This window comes from Nomascus leucogenys, chromosome 3 (assembly GCF_006542625.1).
Source record: "Nomascus leucogenys isolate Asia chromosome 3, Asia_NLE_v1, whole genome shotgun sequence".
Classification (NCBI taxonomy): domain Eukaryota; kingdom Metazoa; phylum Chordata; class Mammalia; order Primates; family Hylobatidae; genus Nomascus; species Nomascus leucogenys.
Window position 1 is genome coordinate 140,414,421 of NC_044383.1, and position 19,929 is coordinate 140,434,349.

General features: G+C 43.3%; 1 protein-coding gene across 2 annotated transcripts in view; it reads right to left on the reverse strand.

The window, feature by feature from the left end:
* Positions 1–234: 234 nt before the first annotated feature.
* Positions 235–19,929, reverse strand: part of CNKSR3 (CNKSR family member 3) — a 102,878-nt gene continuing 83,183 nt past the window's right edge. Inside the window, exons 8-13 of one of the 2 annotated variants that reach the window (XM_003255497.4) lie at positions 15,118–15,186; positions 14,710–14,856; positions 9,412–9,536; positions 5,753–5,961; positions 5,178–5,267; positions 235–1,594 (exon numbers count right to left, since the gene is read on the reverse strand). In XM_003255497.4, coding sequence (XP_003255545.1) covers positions 1,296–1,594; positions 5,178–5,267; positions 5,753–5,961; positions 9,412–9,536; positions 14,710–14,856; positions 15,118–15,186 — 939 coding nt within the window. In that variant the 3' untranslated portion in view covers positions 235–1,295. The remainder of the gene's footprint in view (positions 1,595–5,177; positions 5,268–5,752; positions 5,962–9,411; positions 9,537–14,709; positions 14,857–15,117; positions 15,187–19,929) is intronic. The other variant, XM_030809861.1, reaches the window with a different exon arrangement.

Sequence of the window (19,929 nt, forward strand, 5' to 3'; positions counted from 1 at the left end):
CCCAGAAAATTCCCCTCGTGCAATTTCACTCTGCATATGCTTCTCCTGTTCCTCCATTTCTAATCCATAAAATCCCAAAATGCTTGGGAGGGTTTATTTTGATTCTTTTTTTAACAATACTGCCCTCCTGGCAACAGCCACGATAGTCACTTGCTCATCTGAAAATGCCTTGCACTTTCTTTTTCACTAGCTTCGTGTATGACGCAAAACAAAAATATTTCAATTACAGGTGACTAAGAGTAAGAAAAATATACAACTATATTTAAAATACTTAAATTAACAAGATAGTGCTTTTCCATTCTAACAAAATATCATACATTCAGTTTAAACAAGAGTTAATATCCAGACACACGTTTTCAAAATACCTGATGCTAGTTGAAAATTAGTGACCATGAGGCTTTCCAAGATATTTCTAATTAGCAAACTGCGTACAATTTTGAAGAACTGTACACACCGTGCTGGAAGACAGACACTGAACAGGTCAAAATGCAAACTGATGTATCTTTCATCAACCTAAATCTTGTTGCTTCACTCTTCTAAATGATACTTTGGCTGTCAGCGAATCTTATAGCTTCTTTTCCCTTAAAGACAATAATATATAACAACAACACCCCACACAAATAACCATAAACTTCTTTGTGTGGAATAAGCCCTATCAAAATGTGTTCATGTTTCTGTACCAACAATCTATACTGAGACTGTCATGAAAAAGGTATCAAACAAGTGTAACAGGCCTACACTTAAACCTCTGCCTCAAAGGAGAAATCAGATACTTGCCACGTTATTGCGAAGTCAAAGCTGCTACACTTAAAATATGGTATATAGTTTAGAAAAATCAAATCAAAAATGTTTTCTCACTGGCTTTTTCAGAAAAAGAAGTTGGACCACAAACCAACACATCTGTGTGAAAATAGCCACCAATTTTAGTCCCCTCAGCCCCTCAAAGAGGAACAATGCCACCAGTCCCTCACAATGACCATAACGTCTCTGGCCAGGACTGCGAATTCTAGTGCATGTCTTCACATTCTGTCTCTGGGGAAGCAAGACAAACAGGCTCTACCCATTTCCCTCCTTTTGTCTCCACAAGCCAGCACCTAAGATCCTCTGAATTTGTTCCCATCCAATCCTGCAAACTTCCAAGAAGGGCAGTAGATAACTTTTCAAAAAAAAACAAAAAAAAAGAAATTGCTTAAGGTCCCTACATAATACTGAGGCTGAAACGAGAAGAGGCTGTCCACTGTAAAAGCAAGGCACTTGGGGCAGGAGCCAGGCAGGTGGCCTGAGCAGGGTCCCTCTCAGTGAGTCAACAGTTTGAGTCGCGTAAACCAGCTGACCAGGAGGGATGGTTCTGTGGACGAGGATTTTGTAGCTGACGAGCCAGATTTCTTTTTGGTCCCTTCCTCCTGGAATGGAATCGTGGCGCTGCTGTGGAGATCTGAGTTGATGTAGCACCTGCTTCCTCGGATGTAGTCCGCACCCCGGACCAGATGCCGCTCGGTCGTGGGTCTGGAGAACCGGTATGGGGGAGAGGAGCTCTCTTCGATGATCGGAGGAATCCGCTCGTTACTGAAATACCGGCAAAGGGCATCCTCCCCTGTTTCCAGACAAACTCCATTAAGTCACGATCCCAGCCGGGCGTGGTGGCTCACACCTGTAATCTCCACACTTTGGGAGGTCGAGGTGGGTGGATCATGAGGTCAAGAGATCTAGACCATCCTGGCCAACATGGTGAAACCCCATCTCTACTGAAAATACAAAAATTAGCTGGTGTGGTGGCAGGCGCCTGTAGTCCCAGCTACTCAGAGAATCGTTTGAACCCGAGAGGTGGAGGTTGCAGTGAGCCAAGATCGCGCCACTGCACTCCAGCCTGGCGACAGAGCGAGACTCTGTCCCCTCCAAAAAAAAAAAAAAAATCACAATCCCCTGCACAGTCCTCTTTGGAGGGCCCTTGGCCTGCCCAGACTTCTGCCACCTGGGCAGAATGTGGGCACCATACCTTTACTACTCTCCTCCCCGGATTGGCCACAAAGTCTCACCTGTGGCTGGGCCCACCAATGGGTGCTCTGGAAGCAGAAATGGGAAAGGTCCCTCATACTTTAGGCTGCTTTAGCGCCTAAGAGGTAACACACGGGTCTCCTTTAATGGGTGGGGATCAGAGACTGTAGTGCCCTGTGATGGCTGAACAAGAACTGTTTATGCACTGTTTAATGCAGGGCATTAAAGTCAGGCATTCAGGGACATTCCTGAACAAGGAAAAGAGTGATCCTGCCCTAACTGCCAGCAGACCCCCTGGGATGGGGGTGGAATGTTAAGAAACTGAATAGAAACTTAAAATACAGGACACTTTGGTAACCTGTAGCATCCTTGTGAAGCAGAAATTCTACACCCCAAAATGTGCAAAGATCTATGGACATGGATGCTTACTGAAACATTTATTTTTATGCTTATTTTTATTTTTTGAGAGGGTCTCACTGTCATTCAGGCTGGAGTGCAGTGGTGCCATCTCAGCTAGTTGCAGCCTCCATCTCCCAGGTTCAAGCGATCCTCCCACCTCAGCCTCCCAAGTAGCTGGGACTACAGGTGCACACAACCACACCCAGCTGGTCTCGAAATCCTGAGATCAAGCAATCCACCTGCCTCAGTGTCCCAAAGTGTTGGGATTATAGGCATGAGCCACCACACCTAGCCTACTGAAACATTTAGAATTTGAAAAAAAAAACAAAACCTAAATTTCCAACAGTGGCACATTGAATAAATAGGCATTAGAGCCATAAGATGGCATATTAATACAGCTATATTCTTTTCAAATATGGTATAGATAATATTCATTTTTACATAGTACTATTGAATATTTACTTCTCCCCTTTTTTTGAGACGGAGTCTCACTCTGTTGCCCAGGCTGGAGTGCAATGGTGCGGTCTGGGCTCACTGAAACCTCCGCCTCCCGGGTTCAAGCGATTCTCCTGCCGCAGCCTCCCGAATAGCTGGGATTATAGGCGTCCACCACCACACCTGGCCAATTTTTGTATTTTTAGTAGAGATGGGGTTTCACCACGTTGGCCAGGCTGGTCTCGAACTGCTGACCTCGTGATCCACCTGCCTTGGCCTCCCAAAGTGCTGGGATTACAGGTATGAGCCACTGCGCCCGGCCAACTTCTCCCATTTTGTACATTTTTCTAAGTATATAAATGTAAATACAGGAACAACTGGAAATCACATGAAACATTCACAGTGATTATTTCTTAGGTCGGAGAAACAGATTCCAGCCGAGCTTTATTTTCTCATGCCTTCCACGTTTTTCAATATTCTTGCTTTGCTTTTGTAATGAAAGGGGAACAGTCACATGGAAAAAGTGCCCATTGTCAAAGAGCCACATGTTGTATAAATCTATTTATATGAAACGTCCAGAACAGGCAAATCCACAAAGTAGATGAGTGCCTGTCAGGGGCTGAAGAAGGACGGAATTGGGAGTGACTGCTAAAAGGCACAAGGTTTCTTTTTGGAGTGACAAAAATGTTCTGGAATAGTGGCAACTGGTGCACAACTCTGTGAATATACTAAAACCCACCTGATTGTATATTTTAAAAAGCTGAATTTCATGCAATGAGTTATATCTCAATAAAACTGTTATTTTTTTTTAAGAGGCTGTGTGTAGATAGATACCTTTATTCCAAAACAGTCATGTAAGAAAAATATGGAAGGAGGAGTGGAGGGAACAAGCATTTTTCCATTTCCCAATTTCACACCCCATAACCCTGACACTTCATCTCTCTGTGTATAAAATAAATAAAAGATTCAACCCGGGCTCAGAAGAATGGCAAGAAGATGTTAACGTGTCTAAATCTAAACAAAGGACAGCCCTGCCACCTGCTGACTGCTCCACGGATACTCACACGTTAACTAAGGGGATCCTGAATGGTACCCAGGCATCTTCCCCTTTTTCACTAAGTGATATGGGTACTCAGGTGACAAACTTTACCAAGTCCCTAGAAAGGGTCAGGGCCCAATCAATCCCTTTGGAAGGTTAGGCCTCCAGAATTTTTTCTTCTTCCTTTTACTATCTAAAGCCTATTGTACTTTAACTTTTCAACTGCCCTTTGTTTCAACAACTGCAAAAACAATGTTATAACGTTCTGCCAATGATGACAATCAAATGCAATCTGGCAATAAAATGAGAATGTTTTAAAACATTTCACTCAAGACCAGTATAATAACCAGTGACTTTGATTACAGGGTGAATTAAACACAAATTTCTTTTCAAATAGTAATTGCCTTCTAACATAAGAAGGACTTGGAAGAAAAAAAATCCATGTTTGTTCATCAGAAATCAAACAGACTCCAAAAATAAAAGTAACAAAATTTAGAATAAGATTGTTTAATGAAAGCTGGGCATGATGGCACACATCTGTAACACCAGCTATTCAGGAAGCTGAAGTGGGAGGATCACTTGAACCCAGGAGTTCAAGGCCAGCCTGGGCAACACAGTAAGACCCCATCTCAATTTTTAAAAATAAATTTTGAAAAAGATTGTTTAGTGAATAATTTATTTCTATTTATTAAAAAATTAGACTATTGGCTGGGTATGATGGCACATCCCTGCAATTCCAGCACTTTGGGAGGCTGAGGCAGGAAGACCACTTACAGCTAGGAGTTTGAGACCAGCCTGGACAACATATTGAGACTCCGTCTCTACCAAATAAATAAATAAATAAATAAATAATTCTTTAAAAAATTAGCCAGCTGTGGTGGCGTGCACCTGTAGTCCCTGCTACTCAGGAGGCTGAGGCGGGAGGATCGCTTGAGTCCAGGAGCTCACGGCTGTAGTGAGGTATGATCATGCCACTGCACTCCAGCCTGTGTAACAGAGCAAGACCCTGTCTCTAAAAAATAAATGAATAAAAATTAGACCATTAAAGTCTATAGCCTTTTTACAGCACTCAATGCTAATTAGGATATCTACAATCACTAACCAGGATTACGTAATTTTGCCATTCTAGAAATAAGTAGGATCTTACAGATCTTCAGCAGTCCTAATTTTATAGATGAGAAAACGGGACTCGGAAAGGCCAAGTACTCAGTCTACTTACTATAACACATTTAGAAATAGAGGTGAAACCAGGGCCTGGGTCTGTTCACTCCCCATTTGCCGTTCCTTGGTTTGCTTGGATTAAACGTACCTTTCCTGCCATGACCTCGAGGTCTGGCAAAAGGGTCCACAATCCCCATCCAGTTCCCATCAGCAGGCATGGACAAAGGCCGTGGCTTGCCTTCAGAGGGATGAGAAAGAAGGTGACAAGTCTGATGAGTTCTGGAACTTTAGTGAATCCTTCCCTTTATTTATAACTTCGACCTCACAATATTGCACCCACTTAGACAGAAGCAATAACAAATTTTAAAATAAAAGTATTTTAAAGCACTGCATTTCCATAGCAGGCAACTAAGATAGAGGCACATTAAACTTGAGCCTATGAGTCTACAGAGCAAAGCAAGTCCAAAACCCAGGCACTGAAAGTTAAAACTGTAACATGATCTCACCCCGTTGGGCTTTGATGCCAGGCAGAGTAATGACTCAACAAGGATCCGCTTGAGAGAGATGAATAAAGGTCTCATACTTAGAATTTCATTGAGGTTTATGTTTTCCTCAGATTACTCTTAAAGTCTGCCAAATTCATCCAACAGTTCCAACTAAGGCAGGGGGCGGGGAGGAGAAGTCAAGGCCGACGGCAGAACAAAACAAACACTTGAAACTTACCATAAGATGGTGTTTTCTCTCTCATTTTTGTGGGCAGAATGTTGGTTTCCGCCGAGTACCCAGGCAACTGATCCGAGTCGGCAATGGTAAATCTTCGTCTCCGGCTTTCCTGGTCCAAGAAGGAATTCGGGGACTCTGAACCCTTAGGACCAGGCAATGGTTGTTTGTACTTACTGGACCCTCCATAAACAAAACTGCCATTCTCATCCCTGGAAGATAATGTGGACAATAACTAAATTGTTTACAAAGGTGTTCTCATACTGAAGAATTCCAGCAGTGCTGCTACCTCCGGCACACAGAAGATAATTTAAATTCTCCTTTTCCACTGGAGGAAAAGCGTTCCTTTTGTCAACCCCAGTGGCCGCTCAAATACATATAGATCCTATTAAATAAGCAAAATACCATGATGTAATGAAATAAGAATAAATGCAGGCCGGACACCGTGGCTCCCGCCTGTAATCCCAGCACTTTGGGAGGCCAAGGCAGGTGGATCACCTGAGGTCAGGAGTTCAAGACCAGCCTGATAAACAAGGTGAAACCCCATCTCTACTAAAAATACAAAAATTAGCCAGGTGTGGTGGCAGGAGCTACTTGGGAGGCCGAGACAGGAGAATTGCTTGAACCCAGGAGGCGGGGGTTACAGTGAGCTGAGGTCATGCCACTGCACTCCAGCCTGGGCAATGGAGCAAGACTCCATCTCAAAAAAAAAAAAGAAGAGTAAACGCAGGGTTTTTTTTTTATATATATCCAAACAAATATACCTTTGAAAAGACAGCCCTAGTTTTCCTGTGCTTCTGTGTATAGCTGAATATCCTATTTACTACAGCAATCACATGTTAAGGTACGCTCTAGGGAACCACGTTGCCCATGCCAAGAGTCGGATCTTTGCCAAAATCCAGCAAAAAAGACTTGATGTATAATGAAGTTGTTAGATTTGAAAACCATGTCAAAAGATACAAAGGAACCTTTATAGTAACCAATGGAGGGTGATTCTTTTCTGAACCAAATACTACAAAAACCAGCAAAAGTTGGATCACCGATTCCATTCTAATTCTATCTACATGTCAGTTTAAAGTGTAGGATTAATTTGAGTCCAAGTTACCAGCTGCTTAGTTTTTTTTTGCACTTGGTAAATTCCATTAGGCAAATCGGGACAAAAACTGCTAGACAAACTACAGAATCAGCTGAGTCCCAAAGCAATCTACTGATCAGCCATGTCTGTGTGTGGTATTCCCAGGTGGGATGGCACCCACCTACCCCTCCCACCCACAAATATATCTCCTTCCATACCTTTAAACCGGGCATATAACTCCCCATTCACAAAGCTTTCATGACTCATAACTTGTTTCTCGGTAATCCATTCGCATTTTTCATTCCTCAGAAAATCCTTCATGAGTGGTGTGTGTGTGCACTCTCAACAGCGTCTTCCCAAGCAGTTTAATCCAGTTCTCCTTCTAGCCCCAGGTTCCTTTATCTCTCACTATGTACACACCACCCCTTTTCTTGCCACTACTCCAGGAACCCAGACAAGAATATTCTGGATCAAGGGAGGGCGCCTTCCTCCAGTTTCTGATAGAACAACCCACACATTGGTCGTGGAATGTCATGCTCTCTATATGCAGAGGCAAAGACTATCTGTAACTTTAAACACACCTAAGATCCCGCGAACCAGAATGTCCCGATCACCTGAAGTACATTTGCTACACACTGTAGTAAGTTCTGAGTAAGCCAAGACTCAAGGAAATGGAAAACAACGTTGAATCTCTGCACCCAATACAGAATAAACACAATGAAGCAAACACCTCAGCCTCAAATGAAAACCAACAAACAAAAAATTCTGATATAAAGTAAAATGTCACTGTAATAAAATCCAGCCTGAACTTTATGAAATATTGTAGCCCAATCATATATTTCTCAATACAGGCTTGAATTGCTGAATAAGACCCTGGCAGTTCTATAGGGTCAAGGACCGAGTCTGTTTTGTGTCAGATGATAACCCAGACCCAATACTGGGGAAAGATATGCTGAATAAATGAGCCAGATCGTCTAGTTTTATCAACATATATAAATATGTGAGTTGATAAATAAGCCTAGATCACACCTAAATCATCCTGTACACTCTATATACCACCCTTATTATACCATACAGTATTTAAGTTAGCCATGAAGAAAACAACTATCTTTTTAAGAATTTATGGTACACACACAGGCCGGGCGCGGTGGCTCACGCTTGTAATCCCAGCACTTTCTGTGAGGCCGAGGTGGGCGGATCACGAGGTCAGGAGATCGAGACCACGGTGAAACTCCGTCTCTACTAAAAATACAAAAGATTAGCCAGGCGTGGTGGCGGGCGCCTGTAGTCCCAGCTACTCGGAGAGGCTGAGGCAGGAGAATGGCGTGAACCCGGGAGGCAGAGCTTGCAGTGAGCCGAGATTGCGCCACTACACTCCAGCCTGGGCGACAGAGCGAGACTCCATCTCAAAAAAAAAAAAAAAAAAAATTTATGGTACACACACACACACACACACACACACACAAATACGAAATGTTCATACCTACACTCACATGGGTTTGGGTTTGTTTTTTGTTTTTTTGTTTTTGAGACTAGGTCTCACTCTGTTGTCCAGGCTGGAGTGCAGTGGTATGATCATGGTGTATTGTACTGCAGCCTCGACCTCCTGGGATCCAGTGATCCTACCACCTCAGCCTCCTGAGTAGCTAGGACCACAGGTGCACACAACCACACCCAGCTTATTTTTTTGATTTTTTGTAGAGATGGGGCCTCACTATATTCCCCAGGCTGGTCTTGAACTTCTAGGCTCAAGCAGTCCTCCGAACTGGCTTCCAAAGTGCTGGAAATATTGGTGTGAGACACCACACCTGGCCACATAGGTTTTTTTTCAAGTTCTATGAAGAACACGTCTTTCTCAGCAAAATCAAGCTGCAACTCTCATTAATCTCACAGAAATACTTATTATCTACCCCCTCAAGATAAATTTACCATGGAGTTAATGAAACTTAACCTGCAGGGCCCCCAACAGACCCTTCCAAGGCCCCAGGAGAGCACGTTTTCACTTATTTTTCAAAAGTAAGGTATTGCTATATCCTTTACTTTGTTTCTTTTTTGAGACAGGGTCTCGCTCTGTCACCCAGGCTGGAGTGCAATGGCACAAACTCTGCTCACTGCAGCCTCCACCTCCTAGGCTCAAGCGATTTTCCTGCCTCAGCCTCCTGAGTAGCTGGGACTACAGGCATCTGCCACCACACTCGGCTAATTTTTGTATTTTTTTGTAGAGATGAGGTTTTACCATGTTGCCCAGGCTGGTCTTGAACTCCTGAGCTCAAGTGATCTGCCCGCCTCAGCCACCTAAAGTGCTGGGATTACAGGTGTGAGCCACCACACCTGGGCAATACTGCCATATTCTTTTCTCCAAAGGGCCCTCCCCACCAAACTGTATAGCTTCAAGCCCCACAGAACCTAGATCTGTCCCTACACTCCTACAAAGTAAGGCTGATCATATGTTTAACGGCAGTTCAAGATTCAGCCCTGTCACACTGTGGCTCAGCAACTTCCTCTCTCAAGACCCTCTTTTCACACCACCATTTACAAACGACACCAATGGGAGACAAGCATACCATGACAATGGACAGCAACATACCGGGGAGAGTAGGGAACAGCTGGCGGAGGAGGAATATAAAGATCCAGGATGGCCGACTTCTCCTTCTTCAGTGAGGTATCCATAGTGCTTTCAGGGGACTGGGTTGTCGTGGGTGGAGGTGAGGTCTGAAACAGGAGTAACGCAGCAATGCAGAGTGGAGATCAATTCAGAGATGATTCTTGGTGTTCATTTCCCCTCCCCCAAACCAACACCAACCCCGTGTCTGAACAGGGACTGAGGTCATTCATGTGTTTACAGATATTCCCAATATTTAACTTACATTCTTCTTTGAAACCTTAGAATGAGCTGAGGGATTTGAAAGACCATGTATAGTGGCAAGAAGCAGAGGCTTGGGAGCCAGGTGCCAGGGTTATGATTCTAGCTCTGAGCAAATCACTTAAACATCTGTGGCCTCCCTTTCCTCCTCTGTAAAGGAGTGATAATGATAATATCTCTTGCATAGAGCTGCAGTGAGAATTAGATGAGTTAGTTCATGAAAATTAGGAGCAAGGCTGGGCACGGTGGTTCACACCTGTTATCCCAGCACTTTGGGAGGCCAAGGTGGACGGATTGCTTGAGGTCAGGACTTCGAGACCAGCCTGGGCAACACGGCAAAACCCAGTCCCTACAAAAAATATATAAAAATTAGCTGGGCGTGGTGGCACACGCCTGTAGTCCCAGCTACTTGGGATGATGAGATGGGAGGATTGCTTGAGCCCAGGAGGCAGAAGTTGCAGTGAGCCAAGAGTGTACCGCCGCACTCCAGCCTGGGTGATAGAGTGAGACTCTGTCTCAAAAAAAAAAAAAAAACAAGAAAGAAAAGAAAAGAAAAAGAAATCAGTAGCAGTGCTACTATTGACTAGGAGTATTGCTTGGAACTCTGGATGTGATCCTGGCTAGACTTACTAGCTGGTTTTTTTTGTTTATTTTAATCTTCTGAGAGGGTCCTCAGAATGAAGCCAACTCCACTGACACCTTGACTTTGAACTTCTACCACCCCGTACAGCAGCCCTAGCAGAGTAATAGAGGTATTAACGTAAAAGCAGCTGTCAACCTGTCACCTGTGGGAGAAAGCCCATACTCCCCAGCCTGGCACTCCAGACTTGCCACTATAGTCTCATGCAACCAGTCCAACTTTATCTCCTACCCTCAGCTCCACAGAGTCGGAGCTACTCATTTCTTGTGGCAGAAGCTCTGGAGCCCACCTAGAGTCTCACTACCGCCACTACCACCCCTCGCTGCTGGGAATGTCAGCTGCTAAAGCGCACAGCTGCCCCTTCTCGGAAGAATGGCCCTCAGCTGACAGAGCTGCCTCGCCCGAGCAGGGCCACCAGAGCCCGGAGCTGTGTGGCTCCACCAGGGTGCTTTGTCCTGCATAGTAGGTCAAGGCTATGCTGCACCTGAGAGGCATCCTTGCTGCTTCCCCGTCATCATTCTGCCTTCCTCTCTCCCTTACCAGTTTTACTTGGAGCACGTACCCTCAAAAATTGCTCTCACAAGGATGTGCACCTAAGACTCTGCTCTAGGAAACCTTACCTAAGACACTGCCCTTCCCTGATGGTGGTCTATCTGTGTTTTGTGGGCGAGTGTGTTTAAAGAATAGCATTCATCTCCTGTATGATACACGCTCCCATCCGCCAATGCAAATCCTACCTACCCTCCCAGGCTCCCACCTCACAGTCCACACCTCTCTCTCCTTCAGAATCCAACATTTATCTTATGCAACAATTAGCGGGCAGAGCAAGCATTTGACAGGCACTCCATCAATTACCTACGAGGAATTAGCATCTCTGTAATGTTAAGCATCATATTCTGAGAAATCCAAAAAAATCTAAGCAAGTTTAAATTTTACACTGACCAATGCAAACAGAAACAGCTGGAGTATAATCAATAGGCTCGGTTATGGGCAATGATTTTTTGGCTCTGACTGCAAAAGCACAGGCAACAAAAGCAAAAACAGACAAGTGGGATTACATCAAATTAAAAAGCTTCTGTATAGCAAAGGAAATAATCAACAAGGCAAAGAGTCAACTAGAAAGTATCTGCAAACCATACATCAGATAAGGGGTTAATATCCAAAGTATACAAGGAACTCAAAGAACTCAACTGCAAAAAAACCACAAAGAACCTGATTTAAAAATGGGTAAAGGACCTGAATTGACATTACTGTCTTGCTTTTTTTTTTTTTTTTTTTGGAGACAGGGTCTCACTCTGTCACTCAGGGTGGATGCAGTGGTACAATCAAGGCTCACAGCAGCCTCCCAGTCTCAAGCAATCCTCCTATCTCAGCCTCTCAAGTAGCTGGGACTACAGGTATGTGCCACCACACCCAGCCAGTTGGTTTAAAAAAAAAAAAAATTGTTGTAGAGACAGGATCTTGCTTTGTTGCCCAGGCTGGTCTTGAACTCCTGGGCTCAAACGATCCTCCTGCCTTGGACTCTCAAAGCACTACAATTACAGGCATGCGGCCCTGCAGCCAGCCCCGAATAGACATTTCTCAAAAGGAGATATACAAATGGCCAACAGAGATATGAAAAAATGTTCAACGTCACTAATCATCAGGGAAATGCAAATCAAAGCCACAGTGAGAGGACAGCTGGCACCTGTTGGAATGGCTACTATCAAAACACAAGAGGTAAGTGGTGATAAGGATATGGAAATGTAGAAATCCTAGTGCACAGCTGGTAGGAATGTAAATTAGCGGAGCCATTACGGAAAACACTTTAGAGGTTCCCTGAAAAATTAAAAAGCAGCCTCACTACTGGATACACATCTAAAGGAAATGAGATCAGTATGCTGAGGAGGTATCTGCACCCTCATGTTCACTGCAGCATTTTTCAAAACAGCCCAGCCATCAACAGACAAATGGATAAGGAAAATGTGGTGTATATACACAAGGGAATGCTACTCACCCTTAAAAAACAAGGAAATCCTGGCTGGGCGTGGTGGTTCACGCCTGTAATCCTAGCACTTTGGGAGGCTGAGGCAGGCGAAACACCTGAGGTCAGGAGTTTGAGACCAGCCTGGCCAACACGGTGAAACTCTGTCTCTACTAAAAATACAAAAATTAGCCGGGCGTAGTGGCAAGCACTTGTAATTTCAGCTATCAGAGGAGGCTGAGACAGGAGAATCGCTTGAACCCAGGAGGTGGAGGTTGCAGTGAGCCGAGATCGCAGCACTGCACTCCAGCCTGGGCAACAAGAGTGAAACTCCGTCTCAAAACAAAACAAAACAAAAAAGAAAAGAAAAGAAGGAAATCCTATCATGTGTGACAAGAAGGATGAACCTGGAGGACACTGTGTTAAGTGAAATAAGCCAGGCACATATAGACAAATACCACATGATCTCACTTTTATGTGGAATCTAAAAAAAAAAAAAAAAAAAAAAAAAATCGAACCCTTAGAAGCAGAAGCAGAGAGTAGAACGGTGGCTGCCAGAGGTTAGAAGGAGGAGTACAAAATTTCAGTTAGCCAGGAAAAATAAGCTCAAGAGATCTATCGTATAGCATGGTGACTACAGTTAATAAAAATGCATTGCATGCTAGAAAACTGCTAAGTTGCTATAACACTTGTAGATTTTAAGTGAACTTGCCACAAATAAATAAGTGTGTGAGGTAATAAATGTATTAACGAGCTTGATTTAGCCATTCCAAAATGTAAACATATTTTGAAACATTGTGTTGTACAATACAAATATATACAATTTGTATCTGTCAATTAAAAAGTGAATTTTAAAATCTGTTCTGTTATTATTTATAAACTGATTGTAATTATGTTCCCTTCTTGCCCTGCCTTTATCACTGTGAGTTTTTGTTTGTTGGTTGGTTTTTGTTTTTGCTTTGAGACAGGGTCTCACTCTGTCACCCAGGCTAAAGTGCAGTGGTGCAATCTCGGCTCACTGAAACCTCTACTTCCTGGGTTCGAGCAACTCTTCTGCCTCAGCCTCCCGAGTAACTGGGATTATAGGCACAGGCCATCATGCTCAACTACTTTTTGTATTTTTAGTAGGGGTTTTGCCATGTTGGCCAGGCTGGTCTCGAACTCCTAACCTCAAGTGATCCACCCACCTCAGCTTCCCAAGATGCAGGGATTACAGGCGTGAGCCACCACACTCGGCCTCTGAGTTATTTATTTTTAACCTCTCCTCTGTGACACCTAGAATGTTTCCAGTACCTTGCCTCACAAAGTTTCAAAATTGATGGTTTAAGACTACTGTTCTTCCATGGGAAGACATACAATAACATCAAAAATACTTACAAATAAACCATAATCTCAATCTTATAAAAGGGCTTTATAAGGTTATTGCTTTTCATTCTTCGTTTATGAAATCAACACCAAGGACCAATGGCATAACAAGGAGTGTGACCAGTGAGCGTGATCCACCCAGGTGTCAGCAATAAGAGGGTATATAGTTTGAAAAGAATTTAAATAAAAGTCAGTCAGTTTGTCTTCTGTTATCAGCACAGATTGGCAATACTACATAATGTCTAAATAATGGTGTGATACTGTCCCCATGGGGCGGGCTGCACTCACCGCCCCCAACCCTGCCTTGGTAAAGCGCTGCTGAAGACTCAACCCCATGTGGTCCCTCCAGAATTAGTGTTCAAACTGTATAGTTATCTAGGTCTATGTTTGAAATGAGAGAGGAGAAGGACTAGAAGGAACTTTCTGCAATGATGGAAATGTCCATATCCAACCGTCTGATATGGGAGTCACTAGCCATATGTGAATATTCTACAGCTGAAATGTAGCCAGCGATCCTGCAGAGATTAACTTTTAACATCATTTCATTCTTTTTTTTTTTTGGAGAATGGAGTCTCACTCTGTCGCCCAGGCTGGAGTGCAATGGCGCGATCTTGGCTCACTGCAAGCTCCACCTCCTGGGTTCACACCATTCTCCTGCCTCAGCCTCCCCAGCAGCTGGGACTACAGGCGCATGCCACCACGCCCGGCTAACTTTTTGTACTTTTAGTAGAGACAGGGTTTCACCATGTTAGCCAGGATGGTCTCGATCTCCTGACCTCGTGATCCGCCTGCCTCGGCTTCCCAAAGTGCTGGCATTACAGGCGTGAGCCACCGCACCTAGCCTCATTCTTTAAATAGTCATATATGGTTACTGGCTACTATACTGTTCCATGTAGATCTAGAATTTATATTTTCACATAGGCGGGATTATAGGATAATTACATACAAACTCCTGAAATCAATCAATCACCTTCAAATTTTAATCTCTTTTTGTTTGGAGACTAATGAGATACTCGACATTGTTGGATGGAGGTTTCCAGTTAATCCCAGATACCTGTACAAGAGGTGGCTTCCACCGTAGGTTTTTCAGGGGAGCAGGAGTAAAGTTGAAAGACCCGGTGGGGCGCTTCTTAAGCAGTAACACAACTCCTGTGGGATTCTCTCTCAATTTCTTCACCAGATTTTTCAGCTGCCATCCCACCTTCAAAGAAAGCAAATGGGGAGGGAGGACTTGCTCATGAATAACGAAAAAACCAAACCTGAGAACTCATCTCAAGGCAGTCAGGGTTGTGAGCAGACACACAGAAACAAAATAGGCAGGCATAAGTATGTTCATGTTAGCACAACCTAAAATAATGAAAAATAAGATAGAAGCGGCAAATTTTAAAAATTTAATCAAAATGGTTTTAGATTTAATTAAAAGTTCTAAGGAGGAAAATCGAGTCTCAATAAACAAACTCACCACAGTTTGCTGATTAACTTGAATGACTTCATCACCAGCATGAATCTTCTGAGATCTGTCTGCAGGAGACTGTACAGAAACCAAATAACCTGCCTTAATTATTTTAAACCTTCTATTTCTTTCTGCTTTTATTTCTTCTTTCTTCTGTAGACAATTAGCAACTGAAATAACATTTTCTCAGGAAAAATAAAACAATGCACTTTATTCCCCTGAGACTACACAGTCTATAGGACCTTACACATGAATCCTGTGTTATCCATTTTATTGGTGTCTGTTATAACTGATAATTTGTCTGTTAGAATAGCCAGGTTCATCTAATCTATCGGGAAGAGACTGGACATACTGTCTTTTGTTTTGTTTTGCTTTTAAGATGGAGTCTCACTCTGTCAGCCAGGCTGGAGGGCAATGGTGGATCTCAGCTCACTGCAACCCCCACTTCCTGGGTTCAAGCAGATCTCCCCACTCAGCCTCCCGAGTAGCTGGGATTACAGGTGGCTGCCACCACGCCCAGCTAATTTTTTTTAGTAGAGATGAGGTTTTACCATGTTGGCCAGGCTGATCTCAAACTCCCCAACCTCAGGTGATCTGCCCACCTCGGCCTCCCAAAGTGCTGGGATTACAGGCATGAACCACTGTGCCCGGCCTGGACATATTGTCAAAATGATTGCCTGATAAAAGCTACTGGTTCATCTAAAAAATTCTTACACATATCCTTATCAAAATTAATCTCATAAAAGCTGACCAACTGTTCAACATGGAAAATCATCTTTGTAACTCTGTCATCTCGTTTCCTTATTAAAACTAAATGTTGTTCTCATTCCATCTTCTTTTACATATTATTGCAATGCTGTTAAAATAGAAAGTTGGTGGCAACAGAAATTGCTTTAAAGAAAATGAATTTCGTTTTCTTTTCATTTTCAGATTACATTCGAAAATGAGTCTTCAGTGTCAAAACAAAATCCAGACTTTTTTTCCTTCAAATAATGCCTGGTTATTAATTTACCATCACTGCAACAAAAATATATATAAAGGGATAGGCCGGGCATGGTGGCTCATGCCTGTAATCCCAGCACTTTGGGAGGCCGAGGTGGGTGGATCACGAGGTCAGCAGATCAAGACCATCCTGGCTAACACAGTGAAACCCCGTCTCTACTAAAAATACAAAAATTAGCCAGGCGTGGTGGCAGGCGCCTGTAGTCCCAGCTACTCAGGAGGCTGAGGCAGGAGAATGGCGTGAACCTGGGAGGCAGAGCTTGCAGTGAGCCGAGATTGTGCCACTGCACTCCGGCCTGGGCGACAGAGCGAGACTCCGTCTCAAAAAGAAAAAAGAAAAAAATATATATAAAGGGATATAATCCATTTGTCAAATATTTTGCTCACGGTGTTCTTGTTCATATAAGCCACCTAGAACTCTTTATGTTGAAGGTATCTCATACATGACTAACAGAAGAAGAAAATATAAACCTTGGATTTCAAATTCTAATCAAACATTATCTAGAATAGAAGATTTAATTTTCTAACTTACATTACTGACTGAATCTTCAAACAATTTCCAAATATCCAAAAAATAGCACCTTTGAACATGGGGAGAGGGACAGCAATGAGACCCAAGACACACTGGCTGAAGTTTCTCTAAATTGTTGTGACAGGCTCAACGGGAAATTAACAAGCAACCCTAAACTGTAGAAATATTCCCTTTGATTTTATCTAGGTCTCATACAAGGCCCTGGTAACTGTGACAGTTATTTGTGAAAACATTTAACCTGCTACCGTACCCGACAGTGCTCACCTGAGAGACCAGCCCATGTTCATCTCAAGTTTCTTTTCTTTTTCTTTTTTTCAGACTTGACTTTTCAGTCTCACTCACACTCAGTCACCCAGGCTGGAGTACAATGGTGTGATCTTGGCCCACTGTAACCTCTGCCTCCCAGGCTCAAGCCATTCTCCTGCCTCAACCTCCCGGGTAGTTGGGATTACAGGCACCCACCACCACGCCCAGCTAATTTTTGTATTTTTAGCAGAGACGTGGTTTCACCATGTTGGCCAGGCTAATCTTGAACTCCTGACCTCAGGTGATCTGCCCATCTTGGCCTCCCAAAGTGCTGAGATTACAGGCGTGAGCCACCGCACCCAGCCCATCTCAGATTTCTTATATCACTTAAAAAAATGAATTTATCTACGCTCCTTTTTGTGCCAGATGCTTAACCCACAGTTAAAGGCTTACTCTAGTAATTCTGATCCTAATCGGTCCGGTCCAGTTAATCTTCCTGGGCAAGGGATTCATTTAAGATAAGCTTCACTTTACAAAAGATAGCCCCAAGGCCAGGAAGTCCCTGTCTCTACATGTATAATCTTAAAAAACATGCTCTGATGTCCTGAATTGACTTCCCTTCCTAAGGATCCTTTTGCATTCATTTCTCAAATGTCCAATCAAGTGATCAAGAGTTGTGTTTGGCAGAACACTGGTAAAGAGAGAGCTTGGTACCAAAATTCTGCCCAGGGCAGTAGCTCTTGCCTATCTTCACCATGAGGAGGACTACTGAAAAATGATGCTTGTGTTGGTTTGCTGCAGAAGGGTCATGACCTAAAGAATAATGCACCCATTCTTCAGAGGCTAATCTAACTCCCACCGGATCTCAGGGGTGGAGGACAGAAGTACGAATGAGGTTGTGTCAAGACTCTTGTCAAGGTCTAAAATAACATCAAAAAAAGAAATAAGATAAGAGAAACATCAGACACTGTTGGTCTGACTTTGGAATGATCCTGGCCTCTCAGGTAACCTTCAAAGAAATGGACTGAAGACCTTGCTTGCTTCAGCCTCAAGTGAGCATTACTTCAGCCTCAAGTCCAAGATTGAAGAATATGGACATAATTCACTTGTGAAAACAATGGGTGATTTTCATCCACTGCTACCCCCCATACTAGGCTTCCATTAAAACATTCTGACAGTGAAGTCATAGCAACCTTAAGTCATAGCCAAAAGCTGACCTGGAGCTGGCACTTTCTACTGCCATTCAAGTATATAATACCCAATATTAAGAATAAAATAGCCAGATTGAGCCCGGGAGAAGTGGGCTCTCACCTAACTTCCCACGCTTGTCTAGAAGACTTAGTAGTGTCTAGCACATTCCAGGTCCTCAATAAATGTGAATTGAATGACTAAAGGAATGAGTGACATTTTCAAGTGGATTACCAGATGGAAGACAAGTTTTCTTTTTTGATCTCTAACAAGATGGTAGCCACCACTCCCTGAGATGACTTCCATACAGTCCTACATGGGAACACCAGGACAGACCCTGAGTCTGTCAGCCAGTGTTACAATTCTGGTAGGAATTCAGGGAATGTATCATTAATGGCATATGACATCTCGTTTCATTCAAAAGCAGCTTTGTTTAGTCTGTCATTGAACTCTTTTCTTTTTTTTATTTTTTATTTTTATTTTTTTGAGATGAAGTCTTGCTCTGTTGCCCAGGCTGGACTGTGCAGTGGCTCGATCTCGGCTCACTGCAACCTCCCGGGTTCAAGCAATTCTCCTGCCTCAGCCTCGCGAGTAGCTGGGATTACAGATGTGCGCCACCACGCCCAGCTAATTTTTTGTATTTTTAGTAGAGATGGGGTTTCACCGTGTTAGCCAGGATGGTCTCGATCTCCTGACCTCATGATCCACCCACCTCAGCCGCCCAAAGTGCTGGGATTACAGGCGTGAGCCACCGCGCCCAGCCCAAATTCTTTTCTTTAAAAAGGGGGGTGGTGCAAGAGGAAGGAAGTACTATGCCTTCCGGTAGTAATTCTGTAGTGCTCCAGATCCAAGATGGAAATTGCTTCAAGAAGACCCAATAGAGTTGGAAAACACACTGGTCTGGTTAAGACAGACAATGTAATCATCAAATTGCTAGACTGTGAAACTTCAACTCTCAAAACTGAAATGACATTCACATGTTTCTCATCTATACAAACAGACATGACTGTGTTGTTATCACAGCTGAGCTGCAATGTACTGAGTCTCGACCAAGGATGCAGGAAGAATCATGTGTTGCATCTTGTGTCTTTTCTTCCGCACCATCCCAAGCCTAAAAGCAGAGCTTCCTGTGCTGTTACCGTCCAGGAGGTGACATGGTATAAAAACTCCTAGTGACTCTCAGGGCTTCCTCGCTGTAGCTCAACAGGGAATCCTGAAAGACACTACCATTTCCTACCCATTCATCTGCCAGAACCATGCAATGTATTTATAATTCATTGACTGCCTTAAGCAGTATCATTTTCTCACTACAAACATCAAGTGCTTATCACAGACACTCAAAGATCATGCCATTTTCCTTTATCAAAAGATCTAGCAGCTGAAGTTAAAAATTAGACACATATTTCTACCAAACAGATTAGAAAAGCAGCTCCTAAAATTTCCCCTAATTTTAGGAATTATCTCCTCCTGTCTTAGCTGATTAAATAGGTTAATTCCCCCAAATACATGCTTCTTTTGCACAGACCCAGGGAAGCTATTCAAACATTTTTAGTTTCATATCGATGTCTTTCAAAAGCAAGCCATATTGTAGGCTGCAAGAAGAAAGCATTCAACTAGCTCTACTTCTCACAAACTCAAAATGTTTGAGGGGCTAAAGACAACCCTCCACATAGCAGAACTTCCAGAAGGAAGTACACGGTGTACAGAAGTCTCTCACAGTAGAAAGAGACCTGCTTTTCCTATTCAAGGGGTGGGGACAGAGGACTAAACGTCAATCTCATGCCAAATATGATGAAACACAGCTATAAAAATATGTTGTAAAAAATCCTGAAATAGCTGCTTTGGAGACATAA